The following is a 25445-nucleotide window of genomic DNA, read 5'->3' as shown; positions in this document are numbered from 1 at the left end:
CACAGGCCCTGAGTTGTTTCATCAAGTGCGGTAGTGGGGACCCCCTTTGTGATATTAGTCCACAACACCCAATGTTTTCTTTTAGAGTGGTGTTGGGGTCCCCCTTGGTAATTTTACCCCACAGGCACCACATTGTTTCATCGGGCAGGGTAGTGGGGTCCCTCCTTGGTATTTTTAGCCAACCGGCACCCAGTTGTTTCATTAAGTGGGGTCCCACATTGGTGATATTACCCCATGACACCCCATTTTTTCATCAAGCGGGGTGGTGGGGTCCCCCTTGGTGATTTTAGCCCACAGGTACCAAGATGTTTCATCAAGTGGGGTCCCCCCTTGGTGATATTAGCCCACAACACACCATTTTTTCATCAATCAGGGTGTTGGGGTCCCCCCTTGGTGATTTTAGACCACGGGTACCGAGTTGTTTCATCAAGTAGGGTTCCCCCTTGGTGATATTAGCCCACAACCCACCATTTTATCATCAATCAGGATGGTGGGGTCCTCCTTGGTGTTTTTAGCCAACTGGCACCCAGTTGTTTCATCAGGTGGGGTGGTGGGATCCCCTCTTGGTGATTTTAGGCCACAGGCCCTGAGTTGTTTCATTGAGTGCGGTTGTGGCCCCCCCCTTTGTGATATTAGTCCACAACACCCAATGTTTTCATTTAGAGAGGTGCTGGGGTCCCCCCTTGTTGATTTTACTGCACAGGCACCCCATTGTTTCATCGAGCAGGGTAGTGGAGCCCCTAATTGATGTTTTTAGCCCACCGGCACCCAGTTGTTTCATTGAGTGGGGTAGTGGGGACCCACATTGGTGATATTAGCCCATGACACCCCATTGTTTCATCAAGCGGGGTGGTGGGGTCCCCCCTTGGTGATTTTAGCCCACAGGTACCAAGTTGTTTCATCAAGTGGGATCCCCCCTTGGTGATATTAGCCCACAACACACCATTTTTGCATCAATCAGGGTGGTGGGGTCTCCCCTTGGTGTTTTTAGCCTAGTTGTTTCATCGAGTGGGGTAGTGGGGTCTCCCCTTGGTAATTTTAGCACAAAATTTTGCACAAAAGTTTTATGGACAGTCACTTGGGTGTCCCTCCCTCCAATGAATGCTTTGAAATAAAAAGTTCTTCCTGACTGACAAAACAAAAACCCCCACATATGATTAACCATTCAGATCGTCTTGATGTCAAGTTATGTAAGATGTCAATCTTTTTGGAACCCCCCCCCCCCCCCCCATCTTTGGTTCTTTAGACCGGAAAGACCTTCATTTTTAAGCCATCTTGGTCCACATTTCCTACAGGAAGATACCCCTTTATGATAAAAAGTAAACCAATACAGTAGGGGTCTTCAGCAAAAACGATCAGAAGGACCTGAGGCTCAGTCGACCTCAGGGGTTCACCCCCCCTAATGGAATACAAGGGGGTCAAAGTTGTTCCTTTTCGTGAAATTTTGAAAAAATGGGGATGGGTAATGTAGGCATAAAGAGGGTCGTTTTATGTGATTTCAAGGTTGCTGATCATTTATATGATCATATTTTTGAGATTTGATTCTTTACCGGTGGTCCGAGCCCTCTAAGAGCCCCCCTCCCAGAAGGTTAAAAAAAAAGACAAAGTTTAAACATAAGCATGTAGCATATCGTTTTAGACTATTTCAAGGTCACTGACTGCAAATCTGGTGTTATTTTTCATTTTTTTCTTTTACAATCAAGAATATTTAGACTAAGCATTTATTTTGAAGCATACATTTCAATATTTAACCCAACTCTTCTTGTTTATTATGTATTTCTACCTCAAGAAGTAAGTGATTACATTTTAGGGTGGCTTACACTAGTTCAGACTTTATGCGGATTATTTCTGGATTTGTTTCTTCTTCAGCCTGTTCTCCCTCTGGTCAGATAAACTTCAAAGTTTTTTTGGGGACTTTTTTGCTATTCCTTTGAATTTAAAAGTCCGAATGCCCTTCTGAGCCCTAATCAGGCCTGAAACCTCACATTTTCATGGGGGTCCGGCTCTGCCTTGGGATCAGATTTGTTTTGTGGGCTATTAGGGAGGCCTCAGCTGTGCCGGAGTGATCATCACATGCATGTGCTTCATTTTTGGGTTTCTGGTACCCCCTCATAGCCCAGCATGAAGCCCGCAAGGTAAACTGAAACAAAGGGGGGGGGGGCTTCTCCTATACGGGCAGAACAACAGCAATGTGCCAACTGTCAAAGGAAAGTTAAGGGGAGTATTTAACAAAATCCTAACTTGAACCCCATTGAGATGTGGTGGTGGGACCTTAAGTGGGCAGTTTGCAATTAAAAAAACCTCCAATGTGGAGGGGCTGCTGCTTCACCACCTGATGCCACAGGTCCACCATGCCCTCGACCCTCTGCAGTTCACATACCAGGAGAAGGTGGGAGCGGAGGATGCCATCATCTACATGCTACACCGATCCCTCTCCCACTTGGACAGAGGCAGTGGTGCTGTAAGAATTATGTTTCTGGACTTCTCTAGCGCCTTCAACACAATCCAACCTCTGCTCCTTAGGGACAAGCTGACAGAGATGGGAGTAGATTCATACCTGGTGCCATGGATCATGGACTATCTTACAGACAGACCGCAGTATGTGCGTCTTGGGAACTGCAGGTCGGACATTGTGGTCAGCAACACAGGAGCGCCACAGGGGACTGTACTTTCTCCGGTCCTGTTCAGCCAACATACATCAGACTTCAATACAACTCGGAGTCCTGTCACATGCAAAAGTTCGCTGATGACACTGCTATCGTGGGCTGCATCAGGAGTGGACAGGAGGAGGAGTATAGGGACCTAATCAAGGACTTTGTTAAATGGTGCAACTCAAACCACCTACAACTGAACACCAGCAAAACCAAGGAGCTGGTGGTGGATTTTAGGAGGACCAGGCCCCTCATTGACCCTGTGATCATCAGAGGCGACTGTGTGCAGAGGGTGCAGACCTATAAATATCTGGGAGTGCAGCTGGATGATAAATTAGACTGGACTGCCAATACTGATGCTTTGTACAAGAAAGGACAGAGCGGACTATACTTCCTTAGAAGGCTGGCGTCCTTCAACATCTGCAATAAGATGCTGCACATGTTCTATCAGACGACTGTGGTGAGTGCCCTCTTCTACGCGGTGGTGTGCTGGGGAGGCAGCATAAAGAAGAGGGACGCCTCACACCTGGACAAACTGGTGAGGAAGGCAGGCTCTATTGTTGGCATGGAGCTGGACAGTTTGACATCTGTGGCAGAGCGACGGGCACTGAGCAGACTCCTGTCAATCATGGAGAATCCACTGGAGCCACTGAACAGGATCATCTCCAGACAGAGGAGCAGCTTCAGAGACAGACTGCTGTCACCGTCCTGCTCCACTGACAGACTGAGGAGATCGTTCCTCCACCACACTATGTGACTCTTCAATTCCACCCGGGGGGTAAACGTTAACATTATACAAAGTTATTGTCTGTTATACCTGCCTGGCACTCTCCATCTTGCACTTTTTAACTTGCACTGTGTTTTTATCACTTTTTAAATAATATTGTTTTTTTATCAGTATGCTGCTGCTGGAGTATGGGAATTTCCCCGTGGGATTAATAAAGTATCTATCTATCTATCTATCTATCTATCTATCTATCTATCTATCTATCTATCATAAAATGTCTTTCACATCTATCCATTATATAGTGCCTTTCACATCTATCTATCTATCTATCTATCTATCCATCCATCCATTTTCCAACCCGCTGAATGCGAACACAGGGTCACGGGGGTCTGCTGGAGCCAATCCCAGCCAACACAGGGCACAAGGCAGGAACCCATCCCGGGCAGGGTGCCAACCCACCGCAGGACACACACAAACACTCCCACACACCAAGCACACACTAGGGCCAATTTAGAATCGCAAATCCACCTAACCTGCATGTCTTTGGACTGTGGGAGAAAACCCACAGAGACACGGGGAGAACATGCAAACTCCACACAGGGAGGCATCTATCTATCTGTCTATCTATTTATCTATCTATTATATAGTGCCTTTGATTATCTATCTATCTATCTATCTATTATCTAGTGCCTTTCATTATCTATCTATCTGAATTTGAAATTTCTCCACGGTGATGCCAAAGCCTGATCTCCCGTTGCCAGAAGTGTTTCATTGAAGAGTGAAAGAGAAGGTCTACACAGGATGGTAGTGAGACCAGTTATGTTGTATGGGCTGGTGACGGTGGCACAGGAGACAGAGCTGGAGGTGGCAGAGTTAAAGATGCTAAGATCTGTGTTGGGTGTGATGAGGATGGACAGGATTAGAAATGAGGACATTAGAGGGTCAGCTCAAGTTTGACGGTTGGGAGACAAAGTCAGAGAGGCGAGATGGCATTGGTTTGTTATGTGGTGGGTGCGACAATGCACTGTATATCAGCGGGTGCTCCTAACCTATGTGCTATGCTATGTGAGAGGGGACAGGACGGTGGTGGGTGTCACAGAGCAAGATGCACCCGGGCAGGGTGCCAACCCACCGCAGGACACACACAAACACACCCACACACCAAGCACACACTAGGGCCAATTTAGAATCGCCAATCCACCTAACCTGCATGTCTTTGGACTGTGGGAGGAAACTCACGCAGATACAGGGAGAACATGCAAACTCCACACAGGGAGGACCTGGGAAGCGAACCCGGGTCTCCTAACTGCGAGGCAGCAGCGCTACCACTGCACCAATCTATTTATTTATTTATTTATAAAGCACTTTAAAAACAACATCAAGGCTGACCAAAGTCAGTCAGTCATCTCACCAATATAGATGAGATGACTGACTTTGCACTGAGTAGCATAAATACAACTGGTTGCCATAATTTGAAATTATTTGTTTTCCTTTAATAAACGGTGCATCGTGTTAACTCGGGTTGTCTTTTCTATCCTACTACATTTGTTGTGAGATCGTAAACATTAAAAGTGTTCTGAATAATCCAAAGTAGAGGAAATCGTCAACACTTTTTCACGACACTGTGTGTGTGTGTGTTCTCGCTTCGGATTTCTAGCTAGAGTTGTTCATTGCTGGCCGAGTTGGCGGACCTCATGTGTTTTATTCCCACCGATTTGGAGGAGTCAGGCCATTCAGTATTTTAGTAATAAAACAACAGTCAAGGAGGAGGTCAAGTGCATCAGAAATAGTAAAAGGGAATTAAACGATACAGACAGTGAAATAGCAGATGCCCTAAACTTACATTTTTCTGAGGTGTTTACAAGTGGATAACCACAGAGCAGTAACAGGGACTACTAAGGAGGTGCTGAGGGATTTGGAAATTGAAGAGAGAGAAGAGCTGCTGAGATTAAATAGGCTGAAATCAAATAAATCACCAGGACCAGATAATATTTACCCTCGAGTTCTTATTGAGTGCAGATAGAAACCCTTGACACATATTTTTAGGAAGTCACTGCGCACTGGAGAGATTCCGAAGGACTGGAAAATGGCAAATATCATCCTGTTAAATAAAAAGGGTGACCGGGCAGATCAGAGCAACTACAGGCCAGTAAGCTTAACATGCATCACAGGAAAATTAATGGAAGGAATTATTAAGGATAAGATTGAGCAACACCTGGCAGGGACAGGAGTTATTAGGAACAGTCAGTGTGGGTTCAGAAGAGGGAGGTCGTGTTTTACTAACAGGCTGGAATTCTATGAGGAGGCAAGAAAAGGATACAACCAGAGTGGAGCAGATGAGATTATTGATGTGGACGTTCAGAAAGCTTTTGATAAGGTGCCACATGAGAGGGTGGGCATCAAACTTAAAGAAGTGGGAGTTCAGGGTGTGGTGTGTCGATGGGTGAAGAATTGGCTCAGACACAGGAAGGGTGATGATGAGAGGAACCTCATCAGAACTGGCCGATGTGAAGAGTGGTGACCAGCAGGGGGCAGTGCTGGGGCCGCTGCTACTTTTACTATCTATAAATGATTTAGATAGGAATATAAGGAACAAGCTGGTGAAGTTTGCAGATGACACCAAGAGAGGTGGATTAGCAGATAATTTGGAATCTATTATATCATCACAGAAGGACGTGGATAGCAGACAGGCTTGAGCAGATGAAATTTAATATCAGTAAATGTAAAGTATTACACATAGGAAGTAAAAACGTGAGATTTGAATACACAATGGGCGGTCAGAAAATCAACAGTCCACCTTATGAGAAGGATTTAGGAGTCATAGTGGACTCTAAGCTATCGACTTCCAGACAGTGTTCAGAAGCCGTTAAGAAGGCTCACAGAATGTCAGGTTATATAGCGCCTTGATGTGTGGAGTACAAGTCACTGGAGGTTCTGCTCAAGCTTTATAACACACTGATGAGGCCTCATCTGGAGTCCTAGGTGCAGTTTTGGTCTCCATAAAGACATAGCAGCACAAGAGAAGGTCCAGAGAAGAGCAACTGGGCTGATTCAGGGCAACAGGGGATGAATTATGAGGAAAGATTCAAAGAGCTGAGCCTTAAAGAGATGAAGAGGAGACCTGACTGAAGGGTTTAAAATGATGAAGGGAATTTGTCCAGTGGGTTGAGATGGTGACTTTAAAATGAGTTCATTAAGAACACGGGGACACAGTTGGAAACTTGTGAAGGGGAAATTTCACACAAACATCAGGAAGTTTTTCTTTACACAAAGAACGATAGACACTTGAAATAAGTGACCAAGTAAGCGTGGTGGACAGTAAGACTTTAGGGACTTTCAAAACTCGACTTGATGTTTTTTTGGAAGAAATAAGTAGAGAGGACTGGCGATCTTTGTTGGGCTGAATGGCCTGTTCTCATCCAGAGTGTTCTAATGTCCTAATGACAGAGAGACGCAGCCCCCGGGCGTTTTTTCCTTTTTAATTTTGTCCGTGACAGGAGAGACGTTTAGCGAATGACAGCTGGGTGATTCGGCCATCAGAGATCAAACAGCTCGGTCGAGTCCTCCTGGAGTGGCAGATGCGATGTGATGACACTTTCGTTTTCAAATTTAGTCCCCCTTTAGGATGCATGTGACCCAACTGAAAAGCTGCCCAAGGACGCTAACATGTTTGAGTGGCGGTTTGGGATTCCAAAGAAATGCCCTCAGGCTTGTGGATTTAGAGGAAGGGAACAAACAGTTGAACAGACACTTACCTTCCTGGCAGTCGTTATGGCAGAATACCACCGGAGACGGGGTCATCTCGAGCAAAGCTCTGGCAAGGAAGAGAAGAGAAAAAAAAAAAAGTTAAAAAATAAATAGTAAAAAATGCTGAGCTTAACAGACGTTCTTCTGATGGAGTTAAAAGGTAAACACTGAACTTAAAGTAAGTTAATCGTTAGTGAAATCTGACATACATCAGTCACACTCCTAGGGGAAAAAATAATGTTTTTCCATTCCCAGCATGCACTTTTAAATTCGCAAATGTTAATAGTACACGACGTCGGTGTAAAACACAGTTACTAGACCACATCACTAGGGGGCAGCACACAAAGGCTAGACTTAGGGTTAAGGGTGGAGCCAAAGCTCTCCTCCAATGAGGTGCAGCCGCCTTTGCCTTACATGGCAGTCATGTCAGGTGACCCACCTGGTCTCAATTTTTGCAACTCATGCAATGTTCTTCGACATTATTATTATCTATTATGGAGTTTTGAAAATAATAATATGTGATGGACACCCGGGCGTCAGCCTGCCCAAACCCCTACACGATCACAGTTATCAATTAAATGAAGGTTTTATTTGAAATTACTCCAAAATGTATTACTCAAAGCACAAAAACACAATATACTCTTTCACCACCGCAGTGCCCTCGTCCAGTCGAGTGTCGCCTCTCTACCTCCTGAATAAGGGAGTGCGGTCCCTTTTAATTACAGACCTGGGAGTACCCGGTTGCCCGATGGAAGTACTTCCAGGTTACATGGAAGTCCATTATCAGAGTAGGGAGCTTGTTTCCCTGCAACGCCCTCTGTTGGCACCCCGTGACCCCAGCAAGGCAACCCTGCCAGACTACATTTCCCAGCATGCTCTGCTCTACTGGACTACATTTCCCAGCATGCCCTGCTGGCTTCCCACTTAGGGGGGATAACAATTCCCTAGTGATAATCTCTACTTTTATAGGGGCTGTCCATCCATCTCTTCCTTCCGGGTCTGCTTCCTTTCCTGGCCGGGATGTCCATCCAGCCCGTGTGGCATCTACAAATAATAATTCTTTACAATTTATATAGTACTTTTCTCACTATTCAGAGTTCTTTACACAGTGAGTGGGGAGCCACTTCAACCACCACTGATGTGCAGTGTGCCCACCAGGACAGTATGACGGCAGCCATTTTTGTGCCAGTACCCTCATCATACATTAGGTGTTGTACTTGTACTTGGGCAGGCCGGACCATGCTTAGCCTCAGCTGATGTGTAGGTGGTCCGGAGAGTCTGAACCTGAGGTCAGTTTAATTTGGTTTATTTGCCTCCTTACAAAACTCTTTGTTTACGTTCTCCCTTGACGCCATTTTGGTTTCACCACTGGTGGTGTGCTGGCCGTTGCCATGGAAACCCCCCTCGGCGTTGCCCCCTGGATGTGGCGCATTATTGCCATCAAACATGCAATGGTATCAAAAGATTCGACACCATTATTACTGGGGTATCAGAGCTTGGCAGACAATAATATCCTGCTGCTCGGCGACCAAACGAAATCTTTTCCTCTGAATTCCTGGCCTCGAGACTCCTCTCATTTTCTGACTCGTCACTTTGATTGCATTTTAACCCGGATTTGACCTCGGCCTGTATTTTAGTTTTGGCGTCTTCTGGTCATTTCCATTTTTGTGTCTCTCATTAAGCTTCCTTACATTAGAGTTATGGTTAGGGTTACAGAGAATGACGCCCCCTGGAGGCCAGAAATTACACGGGCACGCTTATCTGTGAAAATAGTACCTACTTACTATCCCTGCGTCAAAACTTTACCCTAGATTATCCATCCATCCATTATCCAACCCGCTATACAGTAATCCCTCGCTAATTCGTGGTTCACTTTTCGCGGATTTTATATGTAAGCATATCTAAATATATAACGCAGATTTTTCGCTGCTTCGAGAGTTTCTGCGGACAATGGGTCTTTTTACTTCTGATACTTGCATCCTCAGTTGGTTTGCCCAGTTGATTTCATACAAGAGATGCTATTGGCGGATGGCTGAGAAGCTACCCAATCAGAGCACGCAGTTAAGTTCCTGTGTGTTGCTGATTGGCTCAGCGACGGAGTGTTGCATTAACCAGGAAGTCTCATCTCACTCATTCAGCATTAACGTGCTCCTGCTTCAGGGGTCATGTCCAAGCGCCAACAGAAGATGCAAATGATTGCAGAAAAGGTAAAAGTTTTGGATATGTTGAAGGAAGGGAACAGCTACACCGCTGCAGGACACCATTACAGCATCAATGAGTCCACGATTCTTTTTATTTAAAAAGGAGGAAAAGCATATAAGATCTACGGCCGCAGTGTCCTTTAACCAGGGCGTAAAACGAGTTGCAAGTGGACGTGATAAGGCAGTAGTCTGGATGGAATCTGCTTTAGGAATCTTTGCAACAAGGTCGACGACGTCATGACCGCCTACAAGCTGCTACGTGTACTTCGCTATACAGTAAGTGTAAACTTATCTACCGATTTCATATTACTTAGCAGTTGTCCCTGTTATTAATAGAGATAAATGGTGGGTTGTAAACAATACAGGGAGGGTTTAAAAACGTCCAAATACACGTTAAATGATTAAATAAATATAGTGTCCCTACTTCGCGGAAATTCAGTTATCGCGGTCGGCCTTTGAACCTATCTCCCGCGATAAGTGAGGGATTACTGTATCCTAACTACAGGGTCATGGGGGTCTGCTGGAGCCAATCCCAGCCAACACCAGGTGCAAGGCAGGAAACAAACCCCGGGCAGGGCGCCAGCCCACCACAGGGCGCACACACACACCAAGCACAATTTAGAACCTAACCTGCATGTCTTTGGACTGTGGGAGGAAACCCACACAGACACGGAGAGAACATGCAAACTCCATGCAGAGAGGACCCGGGAAGTGAACACCCAGGTCTCCTAACTGCAAGACAGCAGCACTACCCACTGCGCCACCATGCTGCCCCCACTTTAAAACATCCTACGATACTGCCTAAAAACCTCTTAAAATATATTTATAAACCAGGGGTGCCCAACTCCAGTCCTGGAGGACCACCATGGCTGCAGGTTTTCATTCCAACCCTTTTCTTAAAGAGTGACCTGTTTTTGCTGCTAATTAATTTCTTTTTTTTTTAATTTTATTTATTAATTTTATTGTAATCATTCCATACAAATAGATCAATTTATACAAAAAAGAATTAAAGACAAATCAAACCCCACCCTTGAGAAGGAGAGCATGGCCAAAGGAGAATTGTTTAGGGCTTTTTAATAGGGCAAAAATAAACCAAAAAAAAAGGACAAAATATATATAGGTAAATAAAAAATGGAGAAGGGAAAGAAATGCGGAAATAATTATTTCTTCTTATTCTAAGATAATTAACTTATTTTTAATTCATTTGATTCGATTTGCTCTTGAAGACTCAGACCCTTCAATTGTTTCTTTTTCCTTAATTAGCAGCCAAACAATTATGAGATACAAAATGAGCCAAAACAACTGGTGTCCATCATAGAATATCTGAAAATAAAGAAAGGTGAAGGTCTCAGGAATGCTGATCTGCTCTTAGAAAAGAGAAAATCCACAATTTCAGAAATGTCTGCTATTACACAATGAGAGCAGCGACAGGCCATGGAATTAAAGAACGAGTTTAATTAACAAGAATCGGCATCTGATTAAGCAACTGGTTGGAGTGAAAATTGGAGTTTGAGGCCCTGACTCAGTTGGTCTTCTGTTGGCTCCCTCACTTCACACTTCACTTCTGTTTGGGGGCCATTTAAGGAAAGAAATGAAGAAAATCAGAGGAACGAGGAAGAAATTCAGGGAAACTGTCTTTGCAAAAGCTATTCTAATGGAAAACTGTTAATGTTTTAATACGAATGGCATATCAAGATCTCCTTTGGTTTCTAATGAATAAAATTCTAGTGAATTTCCCCTTGGGATTAATAAAGTATCTATCTATCTATCTATCTATCTATCTATCTAATGTTATCCCCTGAAGATGGACTACATTACCTTTCTTGTCGCCTGTTAATTTTACATGTCAGAATTGTTTGACCAATTTTGAATACAACTAATCCTATTGCATAGCCCATCACTCAGACATAAATTACGCAATAACATTACGATACGTCCTTCTGTCTGCAGTAATTCGGCTGGTGGAAGACCAGATGGTGTTAACGATTGTAGATATTCTCCGTGATATTGTAAGTTGATGTTTTCATCTTCTTCACCATCACCACCAACTGTTTCAGCACATAGTCATATGAAAAAGTTTGGGAGCCCCTCTTAATTCTTTGGATTTTTGTTTCTCATTGGCTGAGCTTTCAAAGTAGCAACTTCCTTTTAATATCTGACATGCCTTATGGAAACAGTAGGATTTCAGCAGTGACATTAAGTTTATTGGATTAACAGAAAATATGCAATATGCATCATCACAAAATTAGACAGGTGCACCCCAACAGAGATATGACATCAATACTTAGTTGAGCCTCCTTTTGTCCTCTAGACGCTGTCCTCCTATAGCCTCTGATGAGTGTCTGATTCTGGATGGAGGTCTTGTTGACCATTCTTCATACAAAATCTCTCCAGTTCAGTTCAATTTGATGGACAGCCTGCTTCAGATCATCCCATAGATTTTCGATGATATTCAAGTCAGGGGACTGTGATGGCCATTCCAGAACATTGTACTTCTCCCTCTGCATGAATACCTTTGTAGATTTCCAACTGTGTTTTGGGTCATTGTCTTGTTGGAATATCCAACCCCTGTATGCGTAACTTCAACTTTGTGACTGATGCTTGAACATTATCCTGAAGAATTTGTTGATATTGGGTTGAATTCATCTGACCCTCGACTTTAACAAGGGCCCCAGTCCCTGAACTGGCCACACAGCCCCACAGCATGATGGGACCTCCACCAAATTTGACAGTAGGTAGCAGGTGTTTTTCTTGGAATGCGGTGTTCTTCTTCCGCTTTTTGTTCTGACCAAATAACTCCATTTTTGTCTCATCAGTCCAAAGCACTTTGTTCCGAAATGAATCTGGCTTGTCTAAATGAGCATTGGCATACAACAAGCGACTCTGTTTGTGGCGTGAGTGCAGAAAGGGCTTCTTTCTCATCACCCTGCCATACAGATGTTCTTTGTGCAAATTGTGCTGAATTGTAGAACGATGTCCAGATACACCATCTGCAGCAAGATGTTCTTGCAGGTCTTTGGAGGTGATCTGTGGGTTGTCTGTCACCATTCTCACAATCCTGCTCATATGCCGCTCCTGTATTTTTCTTGGCCTGCCAGATCTGCTGGGTTTAACAGCAACTGTGCCTGTGGCCTTCCATTTCCTGATTCCATTCCTTACAGTTACAGAAACTGACAGTTTAAACCTCTGAGATGGCTTTTTGTAGCCTTCCCCTAAACCAGGAGACTCAACAATCTTTGTGTTCAGATCTTTGGAGAGTTGCTTTGAGGATCCCATGCTGTCCCTCTTCAGAGGAGAGTCAAAGGGAAGGAAGCCCAACTTGTAATTGACCACCTTAAATACCTTTATATCTCATGATGGACACCCCTGTCTATGAAGTTCAAGGCTTAATGAGCTCATCACACCAAGTAATCAGCATTGAGCAGTGACAGGCATTCAAATCAGCACAATGACAAGGGGACCCACATTTGTGCACAGCCAGTTTTTCACATTTGATTTAATTTCTTACAACTAAATACTGCGTCACTAAAAATCTTTGTTTGGAAAACACCGCAGTACTCAGATGTTCCTAGGAAATGAAAGTCATACCACTGATATCTTTACTGTTGAAAGGAGAGTCAATTATTATGCAGGCTGAGAGGGGGTCCTAAACTTTTTCATATGACTGTAGTCTATTGATACACATTTAACCAATTTGCCGTGTAATCGATCGACAATTTTCGCATTAATTCGTTTGATTTCATCGTGCTAGGATTGCCCGTGTACTCATTTCTTCTGTTGATAACCCTTTGGGATAAAATTCTTCAATAAGATTTGGACATAATACGTCATCTTTAATTGGGAACTTAAAGTGAGGAAAACGTTAAACTTTATAAGAGCTGACAGTGCAGGAACTAAGTCTGACAAAAGCATTCACACGAATGAGAGGTGAGAGGACTGTGGGCGTGGCCTGTTGAGAGAAAGGCGGGACTTGAAAAAATCTCATGGCCAAAGTCTCATCTCGCGGGACTTGATAAAATCTCTCTTCCAAAAAGTTTTGTCGTGTCAAAGGATTTTTTTTTTTTATATAATACAGAGATTTGCAAAAAAAAGTCCTGTTTTCACTTTGTCACTCTGGGGGTCTTGAGTGTTGCTTGAGGAGGGGATAAAAAAAAATGAATGGAAATGATTAACAAAATGTGAAAAAAAGTGAAGGGGCCCCAAGATTTCCTGAAGGCACTATATAACGTACTTTTATCACAATGCCCTTGGATATAAAAAAAAAATGTTAGGTTTCAGCCCGATGAGATGGTGTGGAAAGTCAGTAAAGTAACACAGAAAAAAAATAAATAAATCTGAAAACATCGCCAATGGCTCCTGTAGTCGCACCCGTAAACTATACCAAGCGACTGAGGCTGCAGAGCAAGGAATGAGCCTGTGACTGGTGGCAAAAAAAGAAAAACAAATAACAAAAGGATTCATTTCTCATCTGGGCAAACAATGTGGGCACTCAGGAGTGGTGCCAGCCTCTCTTAGCAGCAGCAAGTTTGGCAAGCAACCTGCATGTCCCCGGTCCTATTTATAGAACAAGCAGAAAGGATACAAAAGAAAAGGGAAGGGAGCCAAAGCATGCCATCTTTGTGGAGGGCGGGGGGGGTACATCCGTTCAGCAGACATCCTAATCCCCCCAACTGTGTCTCATCTGCTAAAAGGGCTTCAGATCAAACCCACCAGTTTGTTTTTTTAAATTTTTTAAATAAAAGTTTAACTAAAACTGAGCAAGTGGCGACGTGAAGGACTCCTCAACGTGACACATCATGCTCGAATTGCGCTGACTGATTGGCTGCTGGAGTGTTTGGTTAATCAATTCAATAACTCATTGGCTAGTGGCTTCATTTACTCATCCATTCATTCATTGGTCAACTGGTCCACCTTTGTGTTAACTGGCTTGCTGACTGATTGGCTGCTGTGACTGATTGGCTGCTGGACTGTTTGGTTCATCAATTCAATCACTCATTGGCTAGTGGCTTAATTTATTCATCCATTCATTCATTGGTAGACTGGTCGACCTTTGAATTAACTGGCTCGCTTTCTGATTGGTTGTTTGAATGCTTGGCTCATCTATTCAATCACTCATTGGCTAGTGGCTTAATTTAGATAGATACTTTATTAATCCCAAGGGAAAATTCACAATTTATTCATTCATTGTTAGACTGCCCACCCTTTGGATTAACTGGCTAGCTTTCTGATTGGCTCTCTAGAATGCTTGGTTCATCAATTCAATCACTCATTGGCTAGTAGCTGCATTTATTCATCCATTCATTCATTGGTCAACAGGTCCACCTCTGTATTAAATGGCTAGCTTTCTGATTGGTTGTTTGAATGCTTGATTCATGTATTCAATCACTCATTGGCTAGTGGCTGCATTTATTCATTCATTGTTAGACTGCCCATCCTTTTGCATTAACTGGCTCGCTGACTGATTGGCTGCTGGAGTGTTTGGTTCATCAATCCAATCACTCATTGGCTAGTGCAGCGTTTCTCAACCTTTAAGTATTTGCGACCCGAGTTTTCATAACAGTTTTAATCGCGCCCCCCTAACGTTTCTTTGAAAGGAGCCCACTAATACCAATTTGTTCTTTTTTAATTAATGATATATCATAGATGCATATTTTATTATACCTACTTAACTTTTATCCACATTTATCTAACTCTATATTTATTTTTCTAGTATCAGAATGTAGTTTAAGTTCATTTGTTTCGGTTTCAATAGATGTATTTTTCATATATTCGATTCTTGTTTTCTTTTTTCCCACATCTTTGCACCCCCCCCCCTTTTTGTTAATTCGTGCCCCCCCTAGGGGGGCCTGCCCCACAATTTGAGAACCACTGGGTCAGTGGCTTCATTTATTCATCCATTCATTCATTGGTAGACTGGCCGACCTTTGAATTAACTGGCTCGCTTTCTGATTGGTTGTTTGAATGCTTGGTTCATCTATTTAATCACTCATTGGCTAGTCGCTTCATTTTCTCCTCCATTCATTCATTGGTCAACTGGTCCACCTTTGGATTAAACTGGTTGATTTTTTGAATGATTGATTCATCTATTCAATCACTCATTGGCTGGTGGCTTCATTTATTCATCCATTCATTCATTGGTCAACTGGTCCACCTTTGTATTAAATGGCTAGCTTTCTGATTGGTTGTTTGAATGCTTGATTAATCTATTCATTGATTCATCTATTCAATCACTCATTGGCTAGTGGCTGCATTTATTCATTCATTGTTAGACTGCCCACCCTTTTGCATTAAGTGGCTCGCTGACTGATTGGCTGCTGGAGTGCTTGGTTCATCAATTCAATCACTCATTGGCTAGTGGTTTCATTCATTCATTCATTCATTGATTGGTGGAGTGGCCAACTAACTTCTGATTGGGTTCATTCATTGAGTGTTTGACAACTGGCTGCGTGTTTATTGGATTCATTTTTCATGGTTTGTGTGATGTCTGACTGACTAACTGACTCGTTCATTCATTCATTAGCAGACTGACGCACTCGTTTGTTAATCACAGAATAACCCAGTGTGGAACACAGCAGTCATTTCTGCTGCATCCACATGCGTTCCATCCGCCGGGTATCAGATAAGAGAAGGAAGACGGGGGTCTTACTTGAGAGTTTTCAGTTCCTGCGGTAAGTTGTAGTTGAGAAGCCGATTAAATTTTCGAACGTGCGACTCCCTCGTGAAGCTCAGCCTCATCGCTTGGTTCAGGTACCTGCAAGAGAGGAATTGAAAGGTGACACCATTAGCGCTCAGAGGAAGGCTCCTGGCATTTCTACTCAAGGGTGCCATTTGTTTATTGTCAAATTCCATTCCTTCATTGTCTTGAGTCCAAAGTCCGCACAATCAGCAGCTTCAGATTACAAGGGGCTTTTCTGTTTTCAACTGTCACATTAACCAGATGAACTTTGTCTCCACTGCACAGTAATTGGGACTTTGGACCCCCGGGTACCGTGATTTATACACACAACACTTGCCGTTTGACCTCTGGGCAGAAATCGTGCAGAAAGGCGCATCTTCACAGTCCATCAGTTTCACGTTTTTTAAAACTCAAGAGCAGGCACGGCGAAGTGGTCTGCCCGGGGTCACAAAAGGGGGGACTTATGAGAATGGAAAAATTTGACATTTCTGCACTCAAGATCGGCACGGTGGCGCAGTGGGTAGCGCTGCTGCCTCACAGTTGGGAGACCTGGGGACCTGGGTTCACTTCCCGGGTCCTCCCTGCGTGGAGTTTGCATGTTCTCCCCGTGTCTGCGTGGGTTTCCTCCGGGCGCTCCGGTTTCCTCCCACAGTCCAAAGACGTGCAGGTTAGGTGGATTGGCGATTCTAAATTGGCCTTAGTGTGTGCTTGGTGTGTGGGTGTGTTTGTGTGTGTCCTGCGGTGGGTTGGCACCCTGCCCAGGATTGGTTCCTGCCTTGTGCCCTGTGTTGGCTGGGATTGGCTCCAGCAGACCCCCGTGACCCTGTGTTCGGATTCAGCGGGTTGGAAAATGGATGGATGGATGGATGGATGCACTCAAGATGTGTTTTCAGACAGATTCCCAAATTTATTAAAAATCAAATGCTGAAATGTTTCATTCATAAAAGTATTCAGACCCCTTTACTTTCTGTACACGTTATTGTGTTGTAAGTTTCATTTCAAACAGATAAATGTGCCCTTTTTGCCCACCAATAACCCTTCAGGACAGAAAGATTTGCAAATTTATGGCAAATCAAAAACCCCTTCCTAGGTGGCACTCAGCACTCCACACTCGGCTCTGGTCCATCCTATTTGCTGTAATCCGCCTTGAGATCTTTCTAGAACTTGACTGGAGTCCACCTGGTGGCGCATTGAATTGACTGGGCATCATTTAGAAAGGCCCACCTGTACCTGTGTATAGAGGGTCCCACCATCCACACTGCATGTCAGGACAAAAACCAAACCATGAGATCCAAGGATCTCCGCGGTCAAACGGTGGTGAGGTGTGGATCAGGACAGGGGGTGTGGTGGATGGCTGGGTCTCCTGAGAATGGAAGAAGACCTGGAGAAGAGCAGTACCACCCCTGGAACACGAGTCGGGGGCCATGGGAATAGAGCTTGGAAGACTCAACCCTATGGGGGGTCCGTGGCCACCGCCAGCCGGACATTTGCTAAGCCCTGGACTGCAAGACTTCCACCACACCACCAGTCGAGGAGTCGGGTGGTGGGGGACAAAGCTTGCGAGGAGGAAGAGAGGAGGCAAAAAAGAGAGAAAGAAAGAGAAAGACAGGAGTGTTTATTTCTGTTTGGTGCTTTGTACTGTGCTGTGTAGTGAGGAGCAAAAAAGTTGACGTGTTGTGCCATGCTGAACTTGTGTCTTAGTCTGTCTGTGTCGGGGTAGAGGGAGCTGTACGCCCCCTGGTGGACCACACTAGCAATCAGTTAAGTCAGTCACGGGGGTCCACTGGAGCCAATCCCAGCCAACACAGGGCGCAAGGCAGAAACAAATCCCGGGCAGGACGCCAGCCCACCACAGGGCACACACACACACACACACACAAGCGACAATTTAGGATTGCCAATGCACCTGACCTGCATGTCTTTGGACTGTGGGAGGAAACCCACGCAGACACGGGGAGAACATGCAAACTCCACGCAGGGAGGACCCGGGAAGCGAACACCCAGGTCTCCTAACTGCGAGGCAGCAGTGCTACCCACTGCGCCACCGTGCCACCCACACTTGCAATCAATGTTATCTAAATAAAGATGAAGAGGCGTGCTCCTACTTCTCCATTGTTCCAAACAGCCACTTGGGTTCCTTGTTAAACGGCATTCTCATTTCATGGAATCTGGCCATCTTCTCTGCTATCTCTGCTGACATGTCGGGAAGGCTCAGCTCATCCGTGTCCAACTTGCGGCTCTGAAAAATAAGCACAGCTGGTCAGGGTCTTCCATTTGTGGTGTTAGCAAGTGCCATCTTTGCCGATCTACAAGAGAAGGACATTAATTTTTGTTTTCCCCATTAATGAGGTCGGTAAAGTTGCTATGAAGGGTGCAGTAGCTCTGAGCTGACCCTCGAATCGGATTCATTTCATTCATCTATTTGGCTGACGTCTTCATCCAAGGTGACTTACAACATTTATGATACAATTGGTTATTATATTTCTTTTTGGTTATCCGATTGGAGTGCAGGCTGGTCAGGTGACTTCAATACCAGGCCCATCTTAGGGTTTGAAGTCCTGAACCTTAACCACTACGCCACACTGGCCGCACTATTGGTGGCAGGTGAAATTTATTGTAAGTAAATGTAAGATTTTAAACATAGGAAGTACAACTTTGGGTTGAAACTAAAAGTGACACGAGATTTAGCTGGACTAACTCCCTTCATCATTTTAAACCCTTCAGTCAGGTCTCCTCTTCATCTCCTTAAGGCTCAGCTCTTTTCATCGTTCCTCATCACTCATCCCCTGTAGCCCTGAATCAGCCCAGTTGCTCTTCTCTGGACCTTCTCTTGTGCTGCTATGTCCTTTTTGGAGACCAAAACTGCACACAGGACTCCAGATGAGGCCTCAGCAGTGTGTTATAAAGCTTGAGCAGAACCTCCTGCGACTTGTACTCCACACATCAAGGCGCTATATAACCTGACATTCTGATAGTATTCTTAATGGCTTCTGAACACTGTCAGTCGATCGTGTTGAGTTCACTATGACTCCTAAATCCTTCTCATAAGGCGTACTCTCGATTTTCAGACCTCCCATTGTGTATTCAGACCTTACAAGACCTAAACGTAATACAAGTGTGAATCTCAGCGCTTTTAATCTTTCCTCATAACTCATCCCCTATAGCCCTGAATCAGCATAGTCTCTCTTCTCTGGACCTTCTCCAGTGCTGCTAGGACCTTTTTGTAGCCTGGAGACCAAAACTACATCCAGGACTCCAGATGAGGCCTCACCAGTGTGTTATAAAGCTTGAGCAGAACCTCCTGTGACTTGTACTCCACACATCAAGGCGCTATATAACCAGACATTCTGTTAGCCTTCTTAATGGCTTCTGAACAATTGATGTTGTCGAATCCACTACCACTCCTAAATCATTCTTATAAGGCGTACTTTTGATTTTCACACCTCCCATTGTGTATTCAGATCTAAAAACACCTAAACTTAATGCAAGTGTTAGGCTCAGCTTTGGGTTGAAACTAAAAGTGACACGAGATTTAGCTGGACTAACTCCCTTCATCATTTTAAACACTACAGTCAGGTCTCCTCTTCATCTCATTAAGGCTCAGGTCTTTGAATCTTTCCTCATAACTCATCCCCTGTAGTCCTGAATCAGCCTAGTCGCTCTTCTGTGGACCTTCTCTTGTGCTGCTATGTCTTTATGGAGACCAAAACTGCACCCAGTACTCCAGATGCGGCCTCACCAGTGTGTTATAAAGCTTGAGCAGAACCTCCTGGGACTTGTACTCCACACATCAAGGCGCTATATAACCAGACATTCTGTTAGCCTTCTTAATGGCTTCTGAACAATTGATGTTGTCGAGTCCACTACGACTCCTAAATCTTTCTTATAAGGAGTACTTTTGATTTTCACACCTCCCATTGTGTATTCAGATCTAAAAAGACCTAAACTTAATGCAAGTGTTAGGCTCAGCTTTGCATTGAAACTAAAAGTGACACGAGATTTAGCTGGACTAACTCCCTTCATCATTTTAAACCCTTCAGTCAGGTCTCCTCTTCATCTCATTAAGGCTCAGCTCTTTGAATCTTTCCTCATCACTTATCCCCTGTAGTCCTGAATCAGCCTAGTCGCTCTTCTGTGGACCTTCTCTTGTGCTGCTATGTCTTTATGGAGACCAAAACTGCACCCAGTACTCCAGATGCGGCCTCACCAGTGTGTTATAAAGCTTGAGCAGAACCTCCTGGGACTTGTACTCCACACATCAAGGCGCTATATAACCTGACATTCTGATAGTATTCTTAATGGCTTCTGAACACTGACAGAAAGTCGATAGCATCAAGTCCACTACAACTCCTAAATCCTTCTCATAAGGTGGACTCTCGATTTTCTAACCGCCCATTATGTATTCAAACCTCACATTTTTACTTCCTATCTGTAATTCTTTACATTTACTGACATTAAATTTCATCGTCCACAAATGTACCCAAGCCTGTCTGCTGTCCAAGTCCTGGTGTGATGATTGAATGGCTTCTCGATTATCTGCTAATCCACCTATCTTGGTATCATCTGTCAATTTCACCAGCTTATTATTATTATTATTTGCATTTACATAACGCTTTTCTCACTACTCAAAGCGCTCAGCAATTGCAGGTTAAGGACCTTGCTCAAGGACCCAACAGAGCAGAGTCCCTTTTGGCATTTACGGGATTCGAACCGGTAACGTTCTGATTGCCAGTGCAGATCCCTACCCTCAGAGCCACCACTCCGCCCTTGTTCCTTATATTTCTATCCAAATCATTTATAAATATTCAGGAGGCACTGCCTCCTGCTGGCCACCCCTCAATTCTGATGAGGCTCCTCACCCCATCACCCTCTGCTTTCCTGTGTCTGAGCCAATTCTGTGCCCATTGGCACTCCACACCCTGAACTCCCACTTCTAGTTATTCTTGAACATTCATAAAAAAAATGATTAGGGGCTTAGCACAACAGATTGGGGGCTACTGCCTCTCAGACACCTAACCCCAAGACTTGTCCCAAGTAACAACCTGGTGATCAAGAGCAACGAGTCGAGTTATCAGACCCTTAGCATGGCGGAGAGAGCCGGAACTTACCGGAATGAACTGCTCAAGGCGACCTTGTGGGAAGATTCCATAGAGCTTTGGGCCTAAAGCCCTCTCGGCCAGGATAGCAAACATGACGCTCTCCAGCACCATCGCTTCAGCGCCCTGCAAGACAATGACAGGAATTAAATCAAGCAAGTAGACCTTTGAAAACGTTTGGAGTTTCCTCACTGAAACTCATTTCATGCATCATTTTCTCCATTGTCTCAATTTTTATTTTAATAACTGACAAAGAATACATATATTTTTCAGATTTTTTTTTTGACTAGAGTAACTTAAATATCTGCAGATAACTATTATTTATTCATAGGCGTGTGATGGTCATCAATGAATGGGCTCACAGTAAGCCACCGCCTAGCCTAGCATCAAAAAACACAATGCAGTGACAGGCCCCACAGAGGGTGACAGTCCATTCCATCACAAGACACAATCGGGTTGTCAGCCAATCGAAAACCTCATCTTTGGGCGTCAGGTGGACAACCCATGCAGACACAGAGAGGACAATCAAACTGGGGTACAAGTGGTGCTACCAGAATAATGGACCAAGTAGTGTGGTAGACAGGAGGACTTTAGGGACTTTCAAAACTCGACTTGATGAGCTAGAAGAATGAAGTGGACAAGACTAGAGAGCTTTGTTGGGCTGAATGCCCTGTTCTCAACTAAATCTTTGTAATGTTCTAATGGCGTAAGGCAGCCATGCTGTCTGGCAAGGGGTGTGAGTCACAAACACGGTGAAAAGAGGTGCCAGCCCCCTTAATAAGAGCCACAAAGCAGGCCAGGACCTTCATTAACCTTCCCAGGTATGGCCTCACCGCAGACATCCAGTCCCCAAACACCACAGGCAGGCTTTGGCCTGTAAAAAGTTAAGAAGGCCCTGGCATAAAAGTTCAAAATGCTCCTGTAGGGAGAGGAACCATACAACCTATGGCTAGATGAGTCCAAATACAAGCCATGAATCTTTAGGAAACAAAGAGTACCCAGCAAAGAGTAACAAAAGATGAGAGGAGGGCAAAAGGGGGCTTGTCTATTAAAAGCAATCCAAAGCAAACAAGTCTCAAGGGCAGAAGCAAAAATCAAATAAAGCAGAAAATTCTAAAGAAAGCCATACTGACAAGAAACTCAATGACCCACTGCTGGGTCCCCTCTCTCTGACATGGCATGGCAGAACGTTTAAAGATAAATTGCACAATATTAAATATTCAGCAAATATAACAGAAATTACAAAAGAGATGAAAAGGTGACATAAACCAGAAACAGCCATCCATCCATTATCCAACCTGCTATATCCTAACTACAGGGTCACGGGGGTCTGCTGGAGGCAATCCCAGCCAACACAGGACGCAAGGCAGGAAACAAACCCTGGGCAGGGCGCCAGCTCAGCACAGGGCACATACACACCAAACACACACCAAGGACAAGAATTGCCAATGCACCTAACCTGCATGTCTTTGGACTGTGGGAGCAAAACCCACGCAGACACTGGAAGAACATGCAAACTCCACGCAGGGAGGACCCGGGAAGCGAACCTCAGGTCTTCTAACTGTGAGACAGCAGTGCTAACCACTGCGCCACAGTGCCACCCGAACCAGAAACACAATACAGAAAATACACATACGCCATGTTAGAAATTAAGAATTATCTATCTGTCCTTGCTATTATATAGTGCCTTTCACATCTGTCTGTCTATCTATCTATAATTGTATTACACAGTGCCTTTCATATCTATCTACCCATACTTGTATTATATAGTATCTCTCATATCTGTCTATTCATGTATTATATAGTGCCTTTTATATTTATCTATCCATTATTATAGTAAATTTATATCTATCCATCCATCCTTGTATTATATAGTGCCTTTCACATCTATCTGTCTATCTATAATTGTATTACACAGTGCCTTTCATATCTATCTACCCATCCTTGCATTATATAGTATCTCTCATATCTATCTGTCTATGCATGTATTATATAGTGCCTTTTATATTTATCTATCCATCCATCCCTGTATTATATAGTGCCTTTCACATCTATGTGTCTATCCATCTATAATTGTATTACACAGTGCCTTTCATATCTATATACCCATCCTTGTATTATATAGTATCTCTCATATCTATCTGTCTATGCATGTATTATATAATGCCTTTTATATTTATCTATCCATTATTATAGAGTGAATTCATATCTATCCATCCATCCTTGTATTATATAGTGCCTTTCACATCTATGTGTCTATCCATCTATAATTGTATTACACAGTGCCTTTCATATCTATCTACCCATCCTTGTATTATATAGTATCTCTCTATCTGTCTATGCATGTATTATATAGTGCCTTTTATATTTATCTATCCATCCATCCTTGTATTATATAGTGCCTTTTACATCTATCTGTCTATCTATAATTGTATTACACAGTGCCTTTCATATCTATCTACCCATTGTTGTATTATATAGTATCTGTCATATCTATCTGTCTATGCATGTATTATATAGTGCCTTTTATATTTATCTATCCATTATTATACAGTGAATTCATATCTATCCATCCTTGTATTATATAGTGCCTTTCATATCCATTCTTGTATTATATAGTGCCTTTCATATACAGTATATCTATTATAAAAAAAAATCCATCCTGGAAAGCAAAAGCAAAGCGACGATACATGATCTTCTCAGAATGTACTGTCTGTTCATTTTATCCTGTTTAGTTATTATGTAGTATCTGTGTGTGTTTTGTGGTTCTCTCATGTTTCTTGTATTTTGTGGGAGGATCCCCCCCAAGAGGCGGAGCCATCCATCCATCCATCCATCACCAACATGGGACCACCCAGGAGTCCTTTAAAGGACGGCTTCAAATTGAAGTCCAGCAGAGTTCATTTTGCATGCTGTCTGCTGGAGTTTGGTGGGACTGCCCTCAGCTCAATAAAGATGAAGGTTTCCCAGAGATCCTTGCGGTTCATCTGAATGCATGTGTGGTGTGGCAAGTTCTTGTCCTTTTGTGATTCTCTGGATTTTGAACCTGAGCTCTGTTTCTTGACTTCACCTTGGATTTTGCATTGTGACTTTGTTTGCCTTGGATTGCCTTTGCCTTTTCTGGCAAGTCCTCCTTTCACCTTTTTTGTGCTCTATGGAGCTTCATGTTATTTCACAGCATTTTCATTAAGGATAAATCTTTTTTATTTTACAAAGATTCTACATGGTTCTCTGGGTTTCTAGCCAGGGTTTTTCGACTGGATTTCCCCCAGTACAGGGCATTTTTGGAACTGTTTGGGACTTACATGCTTGGGAATTCTCACATTGCATAACAAAGAATAACAATAAAATTCCAAAAAAACCAAGAGAACACTGAAAACAGAAGAAATGAGCCGCACTTGACCTGTGGGTCTCTTCAGCCCTTTATGGTTCCTCATGAAGACTGACAGGTGGAATCAGCCACACAACACAAGGAACACAGGAGAAAATGTGACATTACATAGAAACTAAAAGTACATACCAATGAAGTAACATAAATGGAGCATAAATTATAGCATGGGAAAGGCGCTATATAAATAAAATGTATTATTATCCATCCATCCATTTTCCAACCCGCTGAATCCGAACACAGGGTCACGGGGGTCTGCTGGAGCCAATCCCAGCCAACACAGGGCACAAGGCAGGAACCAATCCTGGGCAGGGTGCCAACCCACCGCAGTGTATTATTATTATAAATAAACAAGATAGACATGAAAATATATGAATTTAAACAAAGATGATATAAAAGCGGAATTTAAGTAGAAAACAAAGGACATAAAAAGGAGAACCATGACAGTGTTATGACTGAGAGCCCAAAAGTACAAAAGAGTTTCTGGAACACTTCCAGAAATGCCTACTAGAGGGGGAAATCCTGTCAAAAACCCTGGCTAGATACCAAAATATTTTTTTTATAAAACAAAAGATTTATTCTCACAAAATACTCTCGTTACACTGCAAAGCTCAGTTTCCAGCAACACGAGGCAATGCAAGTGAACAAAGTCTCAATGCAGAATCCAAGGTGACAGAGCAGAGGTTCAAAATAATCCACAAAAAAATCCCAAGCACAGAAAAATAACAGAAACTCACCAAACACTCCCAAGACACATTTGAAATTAACCGTAAGGGAACTGTGGAAGACCCTCTGGATTTTTAGGGTGGCGGGCAGTTCCTGATGATGCTTGGCAGCTGGTCCCGCCTCTTGGGGGACCACCTATAAAACGTATGGAACATCACACGGGCACAAAAAAACAAAAGCGGACAATAAAGAAAAGTACCTTTAATATACCTCAATGACTTAAAAATGAACAA

General features: G+C 43.6%; 1 protein-coding gene across 2 annotated transcripts in view; it reads right to left on the bottom strand.

Moving 5' to 3' along the window:
• chka (choline kinase alpha) overlaps window positions 1-25445 on the bottom strand; it is a 108592-nt gene that overhangs the window by 37824 nt on the left and 45323 nt on the right. For both annotated transcript variants that reach the window (XM_028796076.2, XM_051923499.1), the window contains 4 exons: window positions 21111-21224; window positions 18108-18241; window positions 15973-16077; window positions 7134-7192 (listed from right to left, as the gene is read on the bottom strand). In XM_028796076.2, coding sequence (XP_028651909.1) covers window positions 7134-7192; window positions 15973-16077; window positions 18108-18241; window positions 21111-21224 — 412 coding nt within the window. The remainder of the gene's footprint in view (window positions 1-7133; window positions 7193-15972; window positions 16078-18107; window positions 18242-21110; window positions 21225-25445) is intronic.

This window comes from Erpetoichthys calabaricus, chromosome 2 (assembly GCF_900747795.2).
Source record: "Erpetoichthys calabaricus chromosome 2, fErpCal1.3, whole genome shotgun sequence".
NCBI classification, from domain to species: domain Eukaryota; kingdom Metazoa; phylum Chordata; class Cladistia; order Polypteriformes; family Polypteridae; genus Erpetoichthys; species Erpetoichthys calabaricus.
Note: the sequence above shows the minus strand (reverse complement) of the source record. Positions and strands in the feature narration are given on the sequence as shown.